Below are 23,384 nucleotides of genomic sequence, written 5' to 3' on the forward strand. Positions count from 1 at the left end.
AGTCTTGACTAAAAGCTGGAAGAAAGGGATTATGTCAGCACTTCACAAAACTTTATGGGCACAGGAATCCCCTGGGATCTTGTCAAAATGCAGTTTCTGCTTCACTAGGTCTGGGTGGGGCCTCAGAGTCTGCACTGGGACAACCTACCAGGTGAAGCCACCACTGATGCTCTATAAACCAAAATGAGTTGCAAGGGACGACCTGGTACAATTCATAACAAACTGCCTCAGAAACTCTTTTCAGACACATATGTTCTCTCACTTTCCCTCTCTTCCTCAGCACCTGTGGGCCTCTTTCTCCCTTGGACCACCACACTCGCCCAGCCCTCCTCTACTGTGCTAAGCCATCCAGTTCGGGCCCAGACTTGTATAATACATATGCCCCAGTGCTCAGCCCAAACCATAAGCAATCAAAAAACCAAATCTGCTGCTGTCAATTCTCACTCAAAGTGACTGTACAGGACATAGTAGAACTGCCCCCATAGGGTTTCCAAGGAGTGGCTGGTGGATTTGAATTGCCATCCATTTGGTTAGTGGCCAAGTTCTTAACCACTACACCACCAGGACTCCAAACCATAAGCAGGCACACTTCAACTAACTCAACCATTTCCCTTAGAAGACAGTTTAGGGAGCATGCCTAAGCATCCTTTGGGGTCTCACTCCCACCTTAAGGATTTATTAAAATATTCCCTCCAAACACAAGCAGAACTGTTCCAGAGAAGAGTCCTACAAAATACAATTCTACCACCTCATGACATCACTATTGTCAATAAAGAGACTTGGTTAGGAGGAGGGTTATGGGAACAGTTTTGGAAAGTTCTATAAATGAAGTTTGCCTGTAGGTGTTTGGTCTTGGAAACTATTTCATTCAAAACAATAAATAGCAACTGAGTGGAGTGCCTGCTCTGTGCAAAGTTCTCGGGTACATGGTCACTTTGAAATACTTGGAGAAATTTGGGAAAAATCTAGTCCCTACCCTTGTTTTGCTTTTTAGCTTCTGGTACTGCTTCCTGATAATGTTCTAGTTTTTTTTCCCAGGTTTCCCAGAGGATGGCTTTTATAGAGGTCTGGCAAAAGTGGTTTGAGAAATATTGGCAGCAAGCTTAGGATGAAAGAAAACCCATTGCAATTGAGTCGATTCTGACTCAGGAATAAAAAATGTGAAGTGTCAAAACTGTGTATGACTATGGTATTTCTAAGCCATGGCACGAGTACGTTCTCAGTCTTTCATCACCTGCACGTAGCATCATTTCTATCCATGTCTTCCAAGCTTTCCCTTTCTCAACTCTAATCTCCCTTTTCCCACATTTAAATGGGGGGCTTAGTTCCCTTAAGGATTTTGGGAGAAAAACTGTCATGGTTATGTTCATTTTATCATTCCCAAGTCTAAGCCAAGGCTGAAGCCACCAAAAAATATCATTTTACCAAAAGAACAAATCACCAACTGTGAGAAGCAGCTCAGAGCTGTGTTTAATAGAATAGTGTCTGGTGTTAAGAGTCAGATGGTTTTCATCTGTGTTTGTTTTTGATCACTGCCCTTATACCCTTATTCTTCCTCAATTGGCTTCAGTGTCACTGCCCACCTCATATTTCCCTCTCCTGTCCATTTGCCTACATGTGTCTGTGGTTGTGGTGGTAATGATGGCATGTGAAATATGTTCACAGCATTTTGAACATAATGGGAGAAACAAAAGCATTAATACATTCAGCAAATAACTCGATATAGCTTTACGATAGTTTTCTTAAATCACCTTTCAAATTTTGTTCCTGGTCTCTTTCAAACTTCCATTTTTCCTTCATTGCTTCTTCAACATCCTCTCTTGTTACAACTGGTACTCCCTTTGACTTATCTTCACCCAGTTCCTTTAGTAGGTTCTTTATGTGCCAAATCTGTTCATCCTTTAAGCGTTTATTCTGTCATGAAAATTGACAGCATGTTAACTACATCTGTTGAACTATTTACATTGTTTTTCCTAAAAAGAGAGTCACATATTGCAGCTTTTAAAGTGAGAAATATTTAATGAAATAAATCATATAATAATATCTGTAAGTTTATGGAAGATTCAAAATAAAATTAAACCCATCAACACAGTAACTGTTAAATACTAACATTATCATTCATTATTCATTTAGTCAGTATTTATAAAGCATCTACTATTTGCCAGGTGGAGCCCTGGTGGTGAAGTAGTTAAGAGCTTGTCTGTTAATCAAAAGGTCAGCAGTTTGAATCCACCAGCTTTTCTCACAAATGACCCTCATTCTCTTCTTTTATGGTGATGGGTACTCACCATTCCCAACATTTCACACTGGCAATATGGACTAGGTTGCTCTTATGGACATCCCATCCATATTTCTAAGCTTCTTATGTAATCAACTTATCCTTGCCTTTGCTATCTCATTATATACACATGCAGAGAGAGATTTTTTGTGTGTGACCTTAATGTTTCTTTGTAATTTTCTTAGATTCCCTTTTAAGCTCTAGTAATCAACTTCCCTCATGTCTTTCCTTCAATTTCCTAAGCCTAATAAAATGTATATACTTAAAATATTTTAATACTTCTTTTAAAAATTACTTCCTTTTCCCTATAATGTAAATTTCCTTTATTATAACTTTTTCAACATTGTATTTTATTAGTCATATTCATGTCTTTTATCCTCTGAACTTACTGAGTGCTCCACTATAAAGGAATATTTTATTAAGATTAATTTTCTAGGCAAGTGGTTCTGAAACTTTAGTGTATATAACAAGCACCTGGGGATCCTGCTAAAGTGGAGATTCTGCTTCAGGCAGTTTGGGATGAAGCCTGCAACTCTGCATTTCTGAGAAGTTCCAGATGATGCCAAGCATGATGAACTTTGAGTAGCAAGGCTCTTTCAGATAATTTAAAAACACATATTTATATACTTTCACCAAAATAAAAAAGTATAAAAATAAGTAAATAGATAAAAGCACATAGTTATGACGCTTTGAAAGTCCTACAGCCTACTACAATGCATTTCTTTAATTTATTACTTCATCCAACAAATCTTAAACTCAAGGGCTGAAAAAGTTGATTCCTTAAAACTATTTAGCAAAACAGACACTAATATATTAATCTCCTCAGATAAGGCTTTACTGCAATCTTAAGAAAAGATGCTCTTTAAGTTATTCCACAGGCTGAATAAAATAACTGATACACAGTGCATTAGAAATTTAATTTAAAACTTTAAAAAAATGAATAAAAACAATTGACAATAAACTTTATGACACCAAGGCTTGATTAAAAAAAAAAAAAAAAGGAGGTGGATAGGATTTGAGTAATTTCAGACAATGGAAATGGAAATAAAGAATAGAAATACATGATGCTCAAAATTTAGTAGTTTTAGGTTCTCTGATTTTTAGTTTGTAATATTCTAAGGTATCACAATCCTATTTCTAAAGAATTTTTAATACCAAGGGATTCATAATACGATGTTGTATTTAAAATTGACTCTCTTTCAACTCCCTCTTTAAAATCTTATTAGGAGTGATGTCAGCAGGAATGGTGGAGTAAGGACCACTGAAAATCCTTTCCTCTATAAAAGCAATGAGAGAACTGACAAAACTTGTCAAAACCAACTTTTCAGAACTCTGGAAATTAACCAAAAGCCTGCAACAATCCATGGAGTGTTTATTCAAGAAAAAAGGCTGAATCTAAGTAAGGACAATGAGCTTTGTGGTGTTGTAACTTGTCCTATTATCATCCCCTCGCTCTAGTCCCATGATAGCCTTGAAAATCAAGAGTCTTGCAACCATGGTAAAAACCAGCAGCAGGCAGCCTCAGTGGGAAGGAAGGGGAGAGAACTCCTCCAAAGCCTGATTCCCAATTAACTGTCCTTATTATAAGGTTTTTTTTTATTATTATTATAAGGAGCCCTGGTAGCACAATGGTTAAGCATTTCAGATGCTATAAATGAGAGGACAGACATTCGAACCAGTTATATTTCTCTACATTAGCAATGAACAATCTGAAAATGAAGTTAAGAAAACAGTTCCATTTACAATAGTAACAAAAGAATAAAATGGGAATAAATTTGAAAAATAAGTGTAAATCTTGTACGTGAATGGTTATGGCAGCAGTACTCATAACAGCCAAAAAGTGGAAACAACCCAAATATCCATCACCTGATGAAGGGATAAACAAAATGTGGTATATCCAAGCAATGGAATGTTATTCAGCATAAAAAGGAACGAAGTGCTGTTACATGCTACAACATGGATGAATCTTGTAAACATTACGCTAAGTGAAATAAGCCAGACACAAAAGGCCACATATTGTATGATTTCATTTATATGAAATGTCCAGAAGACAAATCTATAGAGACAAAAAGTAGATTAGTGGTTTCCAGGTGTCATGGATTGAATTGTGTCTCCTCCAAATATCTGTTAACTTGGCTAGGTCACGATTCCCAGTATTGTATTATTATGTACCATCTTGTCATCTGATGTGATTTCTCTATGTGTTGTAAATCCTATCACTATGATGTTAATGAGATGAATTAGTGGCAGTTATATTGATGAGATCTACAAGATTAGATCGTGTCTTAAGTCAATCTCTTTCAAGATATAAAAGAGAGGAGCAAGCAGAAAGACATGGGGACCTCATACCACCAAGAAAGCAGTGCTGGGAGCACAGCTCGTCCTTTGGACGTGAGGTTCCTGCGCTGACATGTTCCCAGACCAAGGGAAGACTGATGACAAGGACCTTACTCCAGAGGAGATAGAGAGAGAAAGCCTTCCCCTGGAGCTAGCACCCTGAATTCGGACTTCTAGCCTACTGGACTTTGAGAGAATAAACTTCTCTTTGTTAAAGCCATCCACTTGTGATATTTCTGTTACAGCAGCACTAGATAACTAAGACACCAGGGTTTGAAGACACCAGGGGATGATAGAAGAGGATAATTGGGACTGACCGCTAATAGTATTAAAAAAAAAAAAAAAATAGTATTGGGGTTATGAAATTGTTCCGGAGTTAGATAGTGGTGATGGTTGTACAACTTTGTGAATCTACTAAAAAGCACTGAATTGTACACTTAAAGGGTGAAATATATGCTTTGCAAATTAAATCTCAATTTTTAAATATGTATTGCTACTTTGGTCTGTAATTAAAACTAAAAATGAAATCAATTAAACTTCTGTTTTCAGAAAGATGGAGTAGATGTACCTCTCCCTATTCCTTCTACTACATACAACTAAAAACCCTAGATATTACATATAACACAAACATATGAAAATGACAAATGCTGGAGAGAAGAAAACTGACTGGCTAGGAACTTTAGGAACTGATGAACAACACAGTGGTGAGGGTTTTGGGTTTTCTTTTTGACTCATATATTGCAGACATGGCGCTGAAGCATTTGGCAACCTAGAAACACTACTACCTGCAGACATAAAAAGCCTCAACAAAAGTCTGCCTTCTCTAGCCAAAAGACCAAAAAAGAGGCAACCTAGCAAGATGGAAAACTTTTAGACAATAAATGATCCACTTCAGTCAAATACCATAGAAAAAACTGTCGCCCCACCTCCACCCATGCCTGCAAAGGTAGAGTGGGGATCCTGTAATGAAGTACTCCAACACCCACTGGGGTGGTGTCAAAGGCGGCCAACTATGGAGCCTTGATGGATGGTAACAAGCCCCCTCCAACAGTGTGAGTGGAGACCTCGTGGGAAACCTGTAATTCTACCTCCACCTGGCATAACGAGGCAACACCCTCATTTCCCCTGCCAGAGTGGTGTCAAAAAACTCCAGGCAAAACAGAAGGTTGTAAATAAGATCCAGAGTCTCACAACATATGAACAAGTCCAGGTTTCAACTGAAAATCAGTCATCATAACAAGAACCAGGAAAATCTCAAACTGAATGAAAAAAGTCATTCAGTAGATGCCAACACCAAGATGACAGACATGTTACAATTATTTGACAAATATTTTAAAAAGTCATATTAAAAATGCTTCTATGGACAGTTATGAACATGCTTGAAACAAAAAATAGAAAGCAAGAGCAAAGAAATAGAATATATGAAGAAAAATCAAATGAAAAATTTAAAACTGAAAAAACAGTAACTAAAATAAAAATCTCAGTGGTGGGCTCAACAGCAGAATGGAGGAGGGGGCAGATAGAACAACAGAAATTACCCAATCTGAACAACATAGAGAAAACAGGCTGGGGAAAAAAAAAAATGAACAGAGTTTCAGGACCTATGGCACTATAACAAAAGATCTAACATTCACGTCATCGGACTCCCAGGAGAAGAGGAGAAAGAAAATGTGGTTGAAAAAGTACTCAAGGAAATAACGGCTGAAAATTTCCCAAATCTGGTAAGAGACATAAAGCTACAGGTTCAAGAAGCAGAGCAAACACCAAACAAGATAAATGCAAAGAAATTCACGCCAACACACATCATAATTAAACTTATGAAAACTAAAGACAAAGGAAAAAATCTTAGAAGCAGTCAGAGAAAATTGATAACTATTGGGGAAAAACAATTAGAAAATTGGCATTTTTTAAAATCAGAAATCATGGAAGCCAGAAGGAAGTGGCACATTTTTCAAGTGCTGAAAGAAAAAAACTATCAACCCAGAATCCTACACCCTGCAAAAGTATCTAATAAAACGTGTTTAAGATTTATATACTAAAAACTTTAAAAAATGCTGATAAAAGAAATCAAAGATCTAAATGAAGTCCTGATACATACTACGACATGAATAAAATGTAAAAACATTATGGTGAGTGAAATAAATCAGCCACAAAGGGCAAATATCATATGATCCCACTTATATGAAATATTTAAAATAGGCAAATGTATAAAGACCAAAGTTTATTAGCGGTTACTGGGGTAGGAGGGAGGGAGCAGGGGGAGGGCTTGTTTAAGGGGCAGTGAGCATCTGTTAACGGTTATGTACTAATTAGGAAATGGACAGCAGTGATGGTTGTAAAACATGATCAATAGAATCGGTATCACTGAATTGTACATGTCAAAAATGTTCACCTGGCGAATGTTTTGTTATATATGTATACATATATATCTATATACATATATGTATACACACACTAAAAAAGCAAAGATCTAAATAAATGAAAAAACATTGTGTTCATGGATTAGAAGACTTAGTCAAGTTGTCAGTTTTCCCCAAGTTGATATACAGGTTTAACACAATTCCTGTCAAAATTTCAGCAAGATATTTTTGTAATTTAGACAAGGAAATTCTAAAATTTGTATGGAAAGACAAAGGGACTATACAGCTAAAACAAATCTGAAAAAGAAGTATAAAGTGGGAAGAACAAATTTACCTGATTTCAAGACTCATTATATAGCTATAATAATCAAGCCTGTGGTATTCACGTAGGGGTAGACCCACAGATTAACAGAACAGGATAGAGAAGCCAGAAACAGACCCACGCAAATATGGTCCGTTGATCTTTGACAAAGGTGTAAATGCAATTCCATATAAAAGCCTTTTTAACCAATGGTGCTGGAGCAATTGGACATCTGTAGGCCAAAAAAAAAAAAAAAAGAATCTTGATCTAAGTCTCAAACTTTATACAAAAATTAACTCAAAATTGACCATGACTTAAATGTAAAAGAATAAAACTTTTAGGAAAAAAAAATAGTAGAAAATCTTCAGGATCTAGGGCTAGACGAAGTTTTTAAACTTGACACTAAAATCGTGATCCATAGAAGGAACTAAACTTCGTTAAAATTAAAAACTTTCACTCGGCAGAAGACCCTTGTATGAGAATGAAGAGGTAAGTTATGAATTGGGAGAAAATATTTGCAAACCACATAATCAACAAAAGAGTAGTATCTAGAATAGATTAAGAACTTTCAAAACTCAACAGTAAAAAAAAAACACAACAAAACAAAACAAGAAACAAGCAATCCATTTAGAAACTGGGCAAAAGATATGAAGAAAAATTTCACCAAAGAGGATACGTAGGTGGCAAAAATAAGGACATGAAAGGATGTTTACACCATTAGCGTTTGCTGTTGCTAGGTGCGGTCCAGTCTGTTCCGATTCATAGTGACCCTGTGTACAGCAGAATAAAACACTGCCTGGTCCTGTGCCATCCTCAGAGTTGTTGCTATGCTCGAGCCCATTGTTGTAGCCACTGTGTCAATCCATCTCCTTGAGGATCTTCCTCTTTTTCACTGACCATCTACTTTACCAAGCATGATGTCCTTCTCCAGGGACTAGTCCCTCCTAATAACATGTCCAAAGTATGTGAGACAAAGGCTTGCCATCCTCGCTTCTAAGTAGCATTCTGGCCATACTTCTTCCAAGATAGATTTGTTCGTTCTTCTGGCAGTCCATGTTATATTCAGTATTCTTCACTAAAACCATAATTCAAAGGTATGGATTCTTCTGCAGTCTTCTTATTCATTTGTCCAGCTTTCACATGCATGTGGGAAGACTGAAAACACCTTTTTTGTGGGGGGGGGGGGTCAGGGGCACCTTAGTCTTCAAAGGGACATCTTCGCTTTTTAACCCTTTCAAGGGATCTTTTGCAGCAGATCTGCCCAATGCAATGCGTCATTTGATTTCTCAGCTGCCGCTTCCACGGTCATTGACTGTGGATCCAAGTAAAACGAAATCCTTTAGCCATTAGGGAAACGCAAATTAAAAACACACCTATTAGACTGGCTAAAATAAAAATAGCAACAACGTCAACTGCTAATAAGGGATGCAGAGAAACTACAACACTCATAGACTGCTGGTGGGAATCCAAAATGGTATAGCCAGACTGGAAAATAATTTGGCAGTTTCTTAAAAAAAAAAAAACTAACATGCAACTACCATATGACCCAGCAATTGCACTCCTGAGCATTTTTGTTCGCACAAAACCTGTACGTGAATGTTTACAGAAGCTTTACTCACAATAGCCTAAAACAGGAAACAATCCAGATGTCCTCTAACAGGAGCATGGTTAAAAACTCCAGTACATCCATGGCACGCTATACTACTCAGCAATAAAAAGGCACAAGCTATGATACTTGCAACAACCTGGATAAATCTCTAGAGAATTATATTCCGTAAAAAAATAATCCCAAGAGGCTATTTACATATGATTCCCTTGATATAACATTCTTAAAATAACAAAATTTATTTTAGAAATGGAGAACAGATTGATGGTTGCCAGGGCTTAAGGAGATGGTGGGATCTGGAGGGAAGTAAGTGAGTATAAAAGGGAAAAATGAGGGATCCTTGTGGTGAGGGAAATGTTCTGTATCTTTACTGTATCGATGTCAGTACTGTCAATGTCAATATCTTATTGTACTACAGTTTTAGAATATGGTAAGGGAACCTGGGTAATGAATACACAGCGTCTCTTATAACTGCATGTGAATCTACAACTATTTCAAAAAGTTTAATTTAAAAAATGAAGAAATCAATATTAGCAACCAAAAAGAAACAACTTATATTACTCTGTAGCCAAGTATCAAGGAGCCCTAGTGGTGCAATGGTTAAGCACTCAGCTGCTAACCTAAAGGTTTGTGATTCAAACCCACCCACTGGCTACCTGGGAGAAAGACTTGGTGATCTGCTCCTGTAAAGATTAAAAAAAAAAAAAAAGATTACAGCCTAGAAAACCCTTCGGGGCACTTCTACTCTGTCACATCACTATGAATCCAGTTAGACTCGATGGCACATAACAATTATCAAATATTTCATTTTCTTCATGAAATAGACCTATGTTTTGTCTGCTTATTAAAAAAAAAAACTGAATTCTTTTGGCTGGACATAAGTTATTTTAAAATGAAATATTGGTAGAAACTTGAATAACAGGGGAAATACCCCTTGCCAAACTATTGCACTGCTAATGCTCTTTCCAAATATGGGCTTTTCCACTTATATTTGTAGAAACGGAAAATTCCACTAGCAAATACGTTTCAAATACTAAATAAATCTTTATCTGATTTTACTTATGTTAATTTTAGTAAGGCAACAATGATCTCTACATTCAATTCCAGCTTAAAAATATTTACCATGATATACAGGTAAAATATTTCTAAAGTCAGTGATAATTTAAAAATCAAATCAAACTCAATGATTTTGAGTTGATTCTGACTTATAGTAACCCTACAAGGCAGAGGAGAACTGCCCCATAGGGTTTCCAAAGCTGTAAATCTTTATGAAAGCAGACTGCCACATCTTTCTTCCATGGAGCAGCTGGTGGGTTCGAACCACCAACCTTTTAGTTGGCAGCTGAGCACTTAACCACTGTGCCACCAGGGCTCCTAAATTGCATTACATGTCCCAAAAATGTTATATGATGTTGCATAAATGTTACTAAATCATATTTGGCATTATATATAAATTTAGTAAGGTCTATATTAACTTTCCGGTCTGGGGAATATTAACTTTCAAAATATCACCTGAATTTCAAATACAAAGCAAAAGATCTGACAACATGTTACAAAATCCAGTAGGTCTGAAAAATTATTTTGAGTGATATACTGAAGTAAAATTCAGTGCTAAAAAAAGATATGTTTATCCTACAAAGGGGAGTCAATAATTATTATTTGAGGCAAGAATAATCATCACATTATAAAATAGAGGAAAAAAGATATTCAGTAAATAAGCTACAAAAAAAGGATTGATTTTGTTGTAAGGCTATTTTATGGGTTTTATTCTTTTAATTTTTTAAGACTCACAAGAAAGAAAATAAGAAGTTGCCAAATAGTACAGAGTTTCCATCTACTATTCACCCAGCTTTCCCCAATGATAACATCTTACATAACCACAGTTCATTATCAAAACCTGGAAATTGACATTGGTACAATATTATTAACTAAACTAGACGCTTTATTCGTATTTCATCAGTGTTTTTTTTTTTTTAAATAATACTTTATTGTGTTTTCAGTGAAGGTTTACACAGTGGTTTAGATTCCCATTCAACAATTTCTACGGAAATTGTTCAGTGACATTGGTTACATTCTTCACAATGCATGAATATTCTCAATATTTCTGTTCTGGTTGTTCCTTTTCCTGCTCCCTTACATTCTCATCTTTGTTTTAAAGTAATTGTTGATCACTTGGTCTCATATAGATGATTTTTTAAAGAAGCACAGTACTCAAGGGTGATATTTTTTATTTTGTGAGCCAATCTGTTATTTAGTAAAAATTAAGTGACCTCAGGGGCTAGTTTCAGTTCAAGGTTTAAAGAGTATCTTGGGGCAATAGTTTCAGGGAGGCCACTAAAATGAACGAGTCCAATAAGTGGTTTTTTTTTTTTTAGGAATTTTGGGTTCTGTTGCATATTTTTCTCCTATTCTATCAGGGTCCACTTATTGTGGCCCTGGTCAGAATGGTTGGTAGTGGTAGCTGGGCACCATCTAGTTCCTCTGGTCTCAGGGTAGATGAGGCAGTGGTTCGTGTAGACTATTAGTCCCATAGACTAGTTTCTTCCTTGAGTCTTTGGTTTCCTTCCTTCTCTTTTGCTCAGGACAAGTAGAGACCAATATTTGTATCTTAGATGGCTGCTTGCGCACTTTTAAGACCCCAGATGCTCCTCACCAAACTAGGATGTAGAACATAAACTTTATGAACTATATTATGCCACTTGACTAAGATGTCCCACCAGACTATGGTCCTATCCTTCAAACCCGGAAAACCAACCCTATGAGGTGTTTGGTTATGTCTAAGAAGTATCTGTAACTGTGAAGGGGCTTGATTTATAGACACATTGAATTTCAGGTGCTCATGAGCCGTGGTGGTACAAAGGTTAAGTTGCCACTAACCAAAAGGTTGTTGGCTCAAACCTACCCAGTCGCTCCATGGGAGAAAGACCTGATGATCTGCTCCTGCAAAGACCACAGGCTAGAAAACCACCCTGGGCAGTTCTGCTTTGTCACATGGGGCTGTCATGAGTCAAAAATTGACTCCATGGCACCTAACAACATATTTCAATGGAAAAATCTAGTAGGTAGTTGAGAATACAGTCTACAAGAAAGTCTAGCATTAGAGAGAGAGATTTGACAGTCTCTGGCAAATGGTTGGTTGCATCCTTTGCAGTGGGACAAGGCGACCCAAAGGAAGTGTAGAAAAAGAAAAGGGCAAAGGAGGAGGAGGAGCCAGTAAGGCTCACTTGGAGAGAAGAAACTCAAAGGAGAAGGGAGGGGTACATTGGAAGCTCAGGGAGGAGAAAGTTCAAGGATGGAGACAGTAACTTTGTCACTTGTCACAGAGAAATTAAATAGGATGAAGATTAAAAATTTGGCAAAAGCTATATTACATTGGCTTAGGTTTTTAGACTCTTATTTTTTCTAAAGTAGTGAAGCAGATCTTTTTCGTCTTTGATTCCCAGTTCCCAGTCCACATTAAGAATTAAAAAAAAAAAGTTTATTAAATGAATGAGTGAAAGGAGTGATAGTGTTATGGTGATACCCTGACGGGAGGGAAGATCATAGGACATTTTGTATTATTTGCCTTCTTCAGACTGATGGAAACTTGGGCACATTGGCAAGTCCAGTGGAGTTTATGCCAAAAAGCAATTTGAAGAGAGTATAAACCAAACAAACCAAACCCGTTGCCACTGAATTGATTCCGACAAATGGTGATCCTACGTGTTTCAGAGTAGAACTGTGCTCCACAGAGTTTCCAGTGACCATGATTTTTCAAAAGTAAATCACCAGGTCTCTCTTCCTAAAAGTCCCTGGATGGGTTCAAACCACCAACCCCCCAGTTAGCAGCTGAACACATTAGCCATTTGGACCACCCAGGGAATCTTGAACAGCATAGGTGGAAGATTACACATACAGCAAATTCTAGGGGAAGAGTTTGGGATGGAACCCAGGGCATGCATAGGAAAACTGACCTCAGAAAAAGAGGACCAATCCTCTTTCTCACCAAGAGAAGAAAGGGAGGATACAGATAAATTAAGGAGTGAAGAGAAAGGGAGATGAGGGAGTTTAAACCTGGTTATTTTCCCACTCAAGTAGAAGTTTAAGTTATTTGTTGAGAGTGCACTCAACGAAAGCAGCATTAGGGAAGCTGAAGTGGAGAGTTAAGTTTCAGCTCAACCACCATGGTGATCAAGAAGGAGAGCTGACCAGGGATAAGCAAAACGGATTGCTTAACAGTGCTGAGATTCAACTGCGTTGGAAGCTACAAACTTTTAATGTCACTGTGTTTATGTGTTCAATTGTGCTTGGGAGCCCAGTCACAGAAGCACGAAAATCTGTTTTTCAAAGTTGCAGATAGGCAAGATAGATGTGGCAGTACAAGGCGGCAAGGGTATTTCACCAGCCTTTATATGTGTGTGTGTGTATAGTATGCATATGGAGTCCTGGTGGCAGAGTGGTTAAGCACTTGGCTACTAACCAAAAGGTTGGCGGTTCGAACCCACCAATGCCTCCATGGGAGAAAAGACCTGGAGATCTGCTCTCATAAAGATTTACAGCCTTAGCTGGCATTAATCCAAAGACACAAAATAATAAATGTTGGAGAGGTTGTGGAGAGACCGGAACACTTACACAGTGCTGGTGGGAATGTAAAATGGTTCAACCACTTTGGAGCCTTTACACAGATATATGCACACTCATGTTCACTGCAGCACTGTTTACAATAGCAAAAAGATGGAAGCAACCAAGATGCCCATCAACAGATGAATGGATAAATAAATTATATAGAATACTATGCATCGATAAACAACAATGATGAATCCGTGAAACATTTCACAACATGGAGGAATCCGGAAGGCATTATGCTGAGTGAAATTAGTCAGTTGCAAAAGAACTAATATTGTATGAGACCACTATTTTAAGAACTTGAGAAATAGTTTAAACAGAGAAGAAAATATTCTTTGATGGTTACAAGGGTGGAGAGGGGGGAGGGAGAGGGGTATTCACTAATTAGATAGTAGACAAGAACTATTTTAGATGAAGGAAAAGACAACACACAATACAGAAGAGGTCAGCACAACTGGACTAAACCAAAAGCAAAGAAGTTTCCTGAATAAACGGAACACTTTGAAGGCCAGAGTAGCAGGGGCAGGGGTCTGGGGACCATGGTTTCAGGGGATATCTAGGTCAACTGGCATAATAAAATCTATTAAGAAAACATTCTGCATATCCCACTTTGGTGAGTGGTGTCTGGGGTCTTAAGACGCTAGCAAGCAGCCATCTAAGATGCATCAATTGGTCTCAGCCCACCTGGAGCAAAGGAGAATGAAGAACACCAAAGACACAAGGTAATTATGAGCCCAAGAGACAGAAAGGGCCACATAAATCAGAGACGACATCAGCATGAGACCATAAGAACTAGATGGTGCCTAGCTACAACCGATGACTGCCCTGAGATGGAACACAACAGAGAATCCCTGATGGAGCAGGAGAGTAGTGGGATGCAGACCTCAAATTCTCGTAAAAGATCAGACTTAATGGTACGACTGAGACTAGAAGAACTCCGGAGGTCATGGTCCCCAAACCTTTTGTTAGCCCAAGACTAGAACCATTCCCAAAGCCAACTCTTCAGACAGGGATTGGACTGTACTATAAGATAGAAAATGATACTGGTGAGGAGTGACGTTCTTGGCTCAAGTAGACACATGAGACTGTGTGGGCAGCTCCTGTCTGGAGAGGAGATGAGAAGGCAGAGGTGGACAGAAGGTGGCGGAATGGACACGAGGAATATGGGGTGGCGAGAAGGAGTGTGCTGTCTCATTGGGGGGAGAGCAACTAGGAGTACATAGCAAGAAGTATATAAATTTTTGTATGAGAAACTGACTTGATTTGTAAACTTTCACTTAAAGCACACACACACACAAATATTTACAGCCTTAGAAACCCTATAGGGCAGTTCTACTCTGTACTATAGGGTCACTATGAGTTGGAATCGACTCGAAGGCACACAACAATAACAACGGTATTATGAAATTTTATCACGTGAGATTTATCACCATATAAATATGGTAGTTGAAGCCACGGTGGTAAGTGAGATCATCCCAAAGAGAATTTAAAGTGAGAGAAAAGGACTGAGATCAAAACCGTGGTAAATACCATAATTAATGAGTGGCCAGGAAAATTTCCAAGAATGAAAAGCAAGATGAAATGGTCAAAGTAAAATGAAAATTAAGGGAGAGTAATATTCTCTCCCAAAAAAGAAGAGAGTTTCAGGATGAAAGGAGTGACTATATCTGACTGCTGATGGGATGGGGAGTAAAGCAAGGACTAAAAAGAATTCCTTGGACCTGGCTAATTGGTCCTTAATAGATTTTGCTAGAACCATTGTGGTGAAATGGTAGGAGCAGAAGACAAATTGGAAGGTGAGGAAGTGGACACGGTGAACTGTGGAATGTGTAATGTCGTAAGAGGCATGATGAACACAAACAGGAAGAAATAAAGATAATAAATACGGTGATAACCCAAATAAAATTAAATATACATGGGAAGAGATGATAGCTAGGAAGAGAGGCATTTCTGATGTTGACGTAACTTAAGAGAAAAAATATATCTTGCTAATGAGTCATGTTTAATTTAGCAATTTAAATATCTGTGACCTCAAATTTTCTTCCTTCCACTGATGTTAATGTGAATCAACTCAATATTTGTTGAACGCCTGCTCATGCTGAGGCCTCCTGGGGAAACGAAGATAAAAAAGCCTTCATTGCTGCTGTCTAATAGAGCTTTTGTTTAGTGATGGAGATATATTTTTGTACAGCATTCCAGCTTAGATTGGGGGAATGAAAAGGAGCTAGCCAAGAGAAGAGCCCTCCTGGGAAAGGAAACAGCATGGGTAAAGGTACAGTAACAAGAAAGAGATTGAGTTTTCTAAGATTTGAAAGAAGCAGTAGTAAGCAAAGGGCAGAACAGCTACAGACAAGGCTGGAGAGGCGAGCAGGGGCTAGGGTTTGCACAGCCTTGAAGTTTGTTATGATTTACTGCTGCCAAAATGTATTCTTGTTAGTATTTAGTCCTGATAGTCATTTTTGATATTCATTTTAATCTAATTTTACATAAACAATGTATCATGTTAAATATCCAATTAGTCATTTTATCAACTGGGGTTATGTTTTTAAAATGGTATTTATATATGTAAACTATTTGAAAGTCTAAAAGCAAAAAGATACAGAGGTTTGGTGAAATAAGAAGTCAAAAAATAAATATGGTTTCAAAAGTTTAGAATTTTGAACATAAAATTCAGTGTCCTCAGGATCTAAATAATGTAATTCAAGCTTCCTTTGACATTATAATTAATACAATGGGAACAGTAGTATCTTCTTGCATCATTTGTACAAAGAGACTTAAACGGATTATAAATTAATCAGTTCCAAGCACTGAAGATAATTTCCTAGAGTACATTTTGTCACAATTCACAATTTTTCAAAGCATGTATGTAAATGTTTAGTGACTAGATAAATGCACTAAATTTTATACTCACTCTTTCATGATACTTTTGGTTCTTTTCCCTAAGTTTCTTTAATTGAACCATGAATCGTTCTACTGCATTTTCCTTTATTTGACAGCTAAGAATAAACAACAACAAAAAATGTTACAATTCTTTATTTTAGGAAAAATTAATGAGACAAAACTTAAACTAAATTGTGTGAATTGAAATGAATCATTAAATATATTATAAAAGTCCATTTTTAGGGATAAGAATCTTTCCTAAGTGATTTTGTGTTTCTGAATATATTTTGCTTACTAAAATATCTATTGAGGAGATGCAAGTTTTGCTTTGTTTTTGAAAAAAATCAATCTCCATTCACAATTTTGTAATTTCTAATTATAAATAATTCAACTTAAAGAAAACCTAGGAAAGGGCATACAGAAAACATGTTTTCCCAAAGTATAATAACGTTCAGATAAAAATGACAAACTATGACAAAACAATTTATAAGGACAACCACATCTTGAAATACTAAGGTAAACTAGGCGTGCCTATTGTTCAAGTTCATTAGTACACCATGTCTTACACAAATAATAAAAGCCTCTATCTTGGCACAACTACATTTCTTTAACATCCAACATTCTTTAAGCATCTGCTAGGTATGAAAGAGAGAAAAGAACAGAATGGCTTTGCTATAGACCCTGTGATAGCTATTCGAAGGGCTAATCAGATCTTAATATGGCTATTACATAGTAAATCTTGTAACTTTAAATTTAAGAGCAAAATAAGCAAAGGAAATAACTTCACGCTACCTCCCTTGCCTCTAGGAGCCTTGGTGGCACAACAGTTAAATGCTTGGCTGCTAATCAAAAGATTGGCTGTTGGAAGCACTCAGTGTGGCTCCACAGGAAAAATCCCTGGTGATCTGCTCCTGTAAAGAGTTACAGCCTAGAAAACCCTATGCAGCAGTTCTACTCTGTCACATGGGCTTGCTGTGAGTTAAAAATTGACTCAACAACACTTACTAACAACATCCCTTGCCTCAGTTAAAAACAAAAATACAGCATATTTTTTTTTAAGACTGAAGAGTGGTTAGAAAGTGAGAAACTCTGGTTTTCAATCTTGTCCCTACCACTTCTTACCTATGTGGTCTCACGCAAGCTAATCCTCTGGGCTTCAATTTCCAAGCTGTTAAATGGAAATAATACCTAGCTCTAAATCCTGGTGGCATAGTAGTTTAAGAGTTCGGCTGCTAACCAAAAGGTCGGCAGTTTGAATCCACCAGGCGCTCCTTGGAAACCCTACTGGGCAGTTCTGTTCTGTCTTATAAGGTCACTATGAGTAGGAATCGACTGGATGGCAATGGGTATAAGGGGTATAGCTCTAAACTTTATTGTAAGGAGTGAAATAAGAAATCATATGTGAGGGTTTGGGCATAAAGTAAGTGCTTTGCAAATTTCAGTTGAATCAGAATCTTACGTCTTCAGCCTTGTCCCCCCAAATATCATTTATTTTTATGTATATGGTTCTTTGTAAAGAAAAAGTGCCTTCCTTCCAAATGGTGAGATAACGCAACATAAAAACAAAATAAGCAAATCTTCTAACGGCAAAAAAATCTCTGTTTGTGTACTATGAAACTTGGATTTTAGTCCTGGTTCTCTACTAATTGCCTAAAAATGCTCAGCCTTTTTATGCCTTGGCTTACTCTTCTATAAATAACAAGACTGAAAAGAGATGATCTCCACAGTTCCTTTCTAGTTCTAAAATTTTGCCATTTAAATTGCTCAGTGTTGCCTTCCATACAATCATAAAGGAAATATATATTAATGAGCTGCTACTATGTGCCAAGCATTGTACTAGGCATTAGGGAGACAGCATGAAACAAAACCATCATGATCCTTGCCCTCAAGGAGCTTACACTTTACTAGACAACAAAGAAGTAAACATATAAACATATTGTTTACACATTGTGATAAATGCTATGAGGGAAATAACAGGATATGAGATAGATAATAAATGAAAAGATTACTATAGACAGTAGTTTTACACAGGGTCTCTGAGTCAGCATCAACTCAACAGCATGTAACAACAACAAACAACTACAGAGTGGTCTCCACACAGTAGTAAAAAATAAGGCTATTAAAAAAAAAAAAAAAGGCTATACGTAAGTAAAAAGCATCTTTTACTTCTTACCTAAAGCTCAGGTGTGTAGAATCTTGAAGGAGTACCTTCTCTAACTCTGATTTTTAATTATAAAAATATTATAAATGAAAATTATCTTAAAATAGCCTATACACAAATGTGTGCAAGTTATTCATAATTCCTGCAATTATAAATACAGTGTCTTGGTCATCTAGTGCTGCTGTAACAGAAATACAAGTGGATGACTTTAACAAAGAGAAGTTTATTCTCTTACACTGTAGTAGGCTAGAAGTCTGAATTCACAGTGCCTGCTCTAGGGGAAGGCTTTATCTGTCTGTTGGCTCTGGAGGAAGGTCCTTGTGATGCATCATTCTTTTCTTGGTCTGGGAGCATCTCAGTGCAGGAACCTCAAGTCCAAAGGACGCGTTCTGTTCCTGGCACTGCTTTCTTGGTGGTATGAGGTCCCCATGTCTGTCTGCTTGCTTCTCTCTTTTATATCTCAAAAGAGATTGGCTTAAGACACTAGCTAATCTCGTAGATCTCATCAATATAACTACCACTAATCCATCTTGTTACACCATAGTGGTAGGATTTATAACACATAGGGAAATCGCATTAGATGACAAAATGGTAGCTAATCATACAATACTGGGAATTATGACCTTGCCAAGTTGACAGGTATTTTGGGGGGACAAAATTCAATCCATGACATATGGTAATATTTCTAAGCATGGGTGAAGCAAGCAAATAAATCTCAAGTGTGTGGTCTCCATTGGTTCAAACTGGGTCTTTGGATGAGCGGTTGGAAGACTGACTCCTGATTTCAGCTGAGAACGTTCCTTGGTGATGGCTGAGCATGCAACAATGGAGCCTCAGATATTGCATGGGACATACTTATACTAAAAAAAAAATCACTTGTTGTTTGTCTGAAATTCAAATTAAACTGGGCATCCTGTATTTTTATTTGCTAAATCTGGCAACCCTACACATAAACCTCCCCTCTTGCCCCTAACCAGGGCAGTTAGGAGCAAATGATCTAGGGTTTTGTCTTGTGTTCAGGTTCCAGTGAGTAGTTCATGATGATCTCCTCAGGTGTGGCATCAGCAAGCCTCAGGAGGAATTCTGAGATGCCCTAAATATTTTGGTGGCTTCATCAGCCCCTTTGTGGAGCTCATGGTAAAACCAAAACCAAACCAGTTGCTGTCAAGTTGATTCTACTCAGGTGATCCCTTGTATGTAAGGATAGAAACGTGCATCATGAAGATTTTCAGTGGTTGATTTTTTGAAGTAGCTCGATAGGCGTTTCTTCCAAGTGGACTTAAACCTCTAACCTTTTGGTTAGCAGCCAAGTACTTTAACAGTTTGCACCCTGTGATGGTTAAGATTGTGTGTCAACTTGGCTGGGCTATGATTTTCAGCGTTTTCGCAGATGTATAATGTTGTGATCACTTCCCTGTTGAAATTTGATATGTGATCACCCCCATGATGGAATCTGCTGAGTGTACTGCTGGGGGCGGGCCTGTGGCAGCTCATCGCCCCCTCAGCCTACATCTCTCTGCCATCTGCCACCTGTTTCCTTCCTGTTCACCTTTCCAAGGCTTTTGGCTTGTTCTGGATTCAGCAGCTGCCTCTTGTCGTCTGACCTCTGGTTCTTGGGATCTGAGGTGGCAGCTTACCTGTTGATCTTGAGATTGCCAATCTTCACAGCCTGAGAGCAAGAGTCCTGCTTCCCGACATGCCAATCCTGGGTTTGCCAGCCCCTGCAGCTACCCTAGTCAGGAGAACCTTGCGGTCTTGCATGCCTATCTTGGAATTCATCAACCTTCACAGTCTGTGAGCTGCAGCCTGCTTTCTGAGCTATTGGTCTTGGGTTTGCCATCCTCTGGGGCTGCATGAATTGGGAGAGGTCTCTATCCTGATTCAGGGACTTGGGACGTTCCAGCCTCTACAATCGTGTGAGCTATTTCCTTGATATAAATCTCTCTCTATACATATTTATATGCTTTACTGGTTTTGCTTCTCTAGAGAACCCAGCCTAAGACACACCCCCTCCTGGTGGTTTCAGGTCTAACAGCTGAGCCTGTGCCCTGGAATTCACCTGAACCTCCTCAGGCCTCATGCAGAGGCAGATTTACCAGGAATCCAATGAAGCTTAACTTCAGAATTCCACACTATTAGCCACTGTGAGGAATTCAGTCTTCATCATTCTTCACATACTTTTTCCTTTTCATATCTCTCCTTCATCTACTCAGTACTCTAGTATCTGACGTTACACTAAATACTGAAGCAAGTGAATGGTAAATCAATGAAGTAATATATAGTAAAGTATATAAAGTATATCCATACTTATTTCTATATCAATACTCACTGTAGAAAACTGGGGAGGAGAAAATAAATACCACCATTATTCAGATAGGACCACTTTATCAATTTATCTTTGACACTGTCAGTTCTTCACAACCAAAGAGGTTCATGGCCTTATTTCCTTGGGATAGAGTCCCTACATATATGGAATTAACCGATCAAAGGGCAGGGGTTCTGTATAGTTACTGCCAATGTTTTCAGGATTTTTGAACAATTTATACCCTCAACATGGGTAATAAAGTGCCTGTTTCATGGCCGGACATCTCATCATTGAATATTAGCACTTGTGCTGAAATGAGATCCTGAGCCCTGGTGGTGCAGTGGTTAAGAACTCAGCTGTTAGCCAAAAGGTCAGCACTTCAAATCCATCAGCTTCTCCTTGGAAACCCTATGGGGCAGTTCTACTCTGTCCTATAGGGTTGCTATGAGTCTGAACCCACTCCACAGCACCTAATAACAACATGTTGCCTTTGCCTTAGTTCTTCGGAAAAACAGCCTAAGAGGTTTTTTTCCAAGCCCTAAGATGTTACCTTTGCCCTAGTTTTCTCCCCCAGAAGGTTTGTTACTTTCGTCCAGATTGACTGACATTTCCTGGGTAAACCATAAACAACTTGATGGTTTGATACTTTTTGTCTGGCTCTGGGCTACAGCCTGCCCTGTGGTTGGTATATTTTACGTGCCTTGCAGGGATTGGTCAATATACCATAGACTATGCAAATGAAGTGATTATGGTTCACCACGGAGACCGGTCATTTCATGGCCCTGCTGGGAAGGCCATGCCTTGAAATTGACAAGGAGTTTGCTAATATATGTAGCCAGCCACATGGAGGTTTTAGAAGAAAGAAAGGAGAAGAGGGGAGAAGAGAAAAAAGAGAAAGAGAGAGAGAGAGAGGAAGCAAGGAACCTCCTAAAAGAGCTGTAACACAGGTTTGCAGCTAAGAGAGGGATGAACAAAGCTGCTACACTGGCTATGCATAGGGTCAATTAGCATGGGGAGGCTGACAGCAGGGAGGTCAAAGGCAGAGAGGCCTGCACAGCTGAGTGGGGGCAGGCACGCCCAAGAGGAAGCCCATTCTCAGGGGGCTGAGAGGAGGCCTTAGAGGCTGCCAGAGGGGATGCAAGGCCATGAAGTCTGTCCTGAGGGGGCTAAGAGGAGGCCTGTCCTGCTGGGCCTGAGGGGAGGCCTGCAGGGCAGAGAGAAGGGCCTGCTTACTTGCACAGTCAAGAGGAGCTGACAGAGCTGTCCTGCACTGAAGAAGGAAGGGATGTGCTCTCTAGTTTGGGGGAGCTCCCAAACTTTGCCTACATGCTTCCTGATCCTAACACCAGTTGTAGCCTATTGATCCTGATCCTGGGTTGTAGCCTGTTGGTCCTGATCCCGAGTTGTACCCTGTTAATTCCTTAATATACCACTCAACTGTAAGTATGTCTGTGAGTTCTGTGTGGCCACTGCAACAAATTATGGAATCCAGCAGAGAAACAGAGTGCCATAGAGGGATGGCCAGTGTTAGGAATGGTAAAGAAGTTGGAGAATGGAGGTATGTCTGACCTCCACCTCACAGGAATCAGCTTTATGTTGATGGTGATTCTCTCTTCTCCTCCTGAGGTTAGAGAACTCAGACGCTACTAGAACAATACAGTACTTTTCATTTTATCACTTTCATGAGTGTGATTTCTGCTCTCAAACAAGATTGAACAATATTTCCTCAACAAAGAAATCTTGAGCTCATACAATATATCAGGCCGTGCTAGGTACTAGAGTTACAAAGAGGAATAAAATACAGTCCCTGTCTTCAGGAATTCAGTTTATTGAGGGAGAGCCAAGCAGAAATTACCCTCCATCTTTTTTCCCTTCATCTCAAATATTCCAATGACACTTTCCATATGGGAACCCTGGTGGTGTAGTGGTTAAGAGCTGTAGCTGCTAACTAAAAGGTCGGCAGTTCGAATCCAGCAGGTGCTCCTTGGAAACCCTATGGGGTAGTTCTACTCTTCCTGTAGAGTCACTATGAGTCAACAGCAACAGATTTGGTTTTGGTTTTCTGTCCATATAAAAATACAAATCCCCAAACTACCCATACAAATAAGTAATACAATACCAAAAAGAAGTTCATTTGCTCAGTAATCATTAATCAGCTACATATTATATGTTCAAGGCTTTGTTAGGGGCTGGGGTAGCATAAGAGAAAGATAAGATGCTGCCAGAAGCCTACTGGATAATCCTTCCTCAGACAGTGAGGGGGTATTTTAGCTGTTTGTCATTAGACAAAAGTTCTATCACCTGGGAACACATGGAATGAGTAAATTATCACTAGCAGAGCATGATACAACAAGGCTTTGGCTGTTCCAACCCTTGAGATTATTTAGTTTTAATAAAGACGAGAACAAAAAACGTGATGTTCAGTTCATATCTTGCTCTACATCATATGAATTTTTGCCTCTTTGTAAAACCCTGTTAAAGAGGAAAGAGACTGGACTCTGGTTGACCCAAATATAGAGAAACAGCTGTAATTAGATGCCATCACTATAAA

The 23,384-nt window shown here is 38.5% G+C and overlaps 1 protein-coding gene across 1 annotated transcript in view; it reads right to left on the reverse strand.

The window, feature by feature from the left end:
* Positions 1–23,384, reverse strand: part of CCDC83 (coiled-coil domain containing 83) — a 74,178-nt gene that overhangs the window by 41,020 nt on the left and 9,774 nt on the right. The window contains exons 3-4 of the mRNA XM_049890691.1: positions 16,399–16,483; positions 1,752–1,914 (exon numbers count right to left, since the gene is read on the reverse strand). Of these exons, the coding sequence (XP_049746648.1) occupies positions 1,752–1,914; positions 16,399–16,483 (248 nt within the window). The remainder of the gene's footprint in view (positions 1–1,751; positions 1,915–16,398; positions 16,484–23,384) is intronic.

The sequence above is a fragment of the Elephas maximus genome, chromosome 7 (assembly GCF_024166365.1).
Source record: "Elephas maximus indicus isolate mEleMax1 chromosome 7, mEleMax1 primary haplotype, whole genome shotgun sequence".
Taxonomy (NCBI): Eukaryota; Metazoa; Chordata; class Mammalia; order Proboscidea; family Elephantidae; genus Elephas; species Elephas maximus.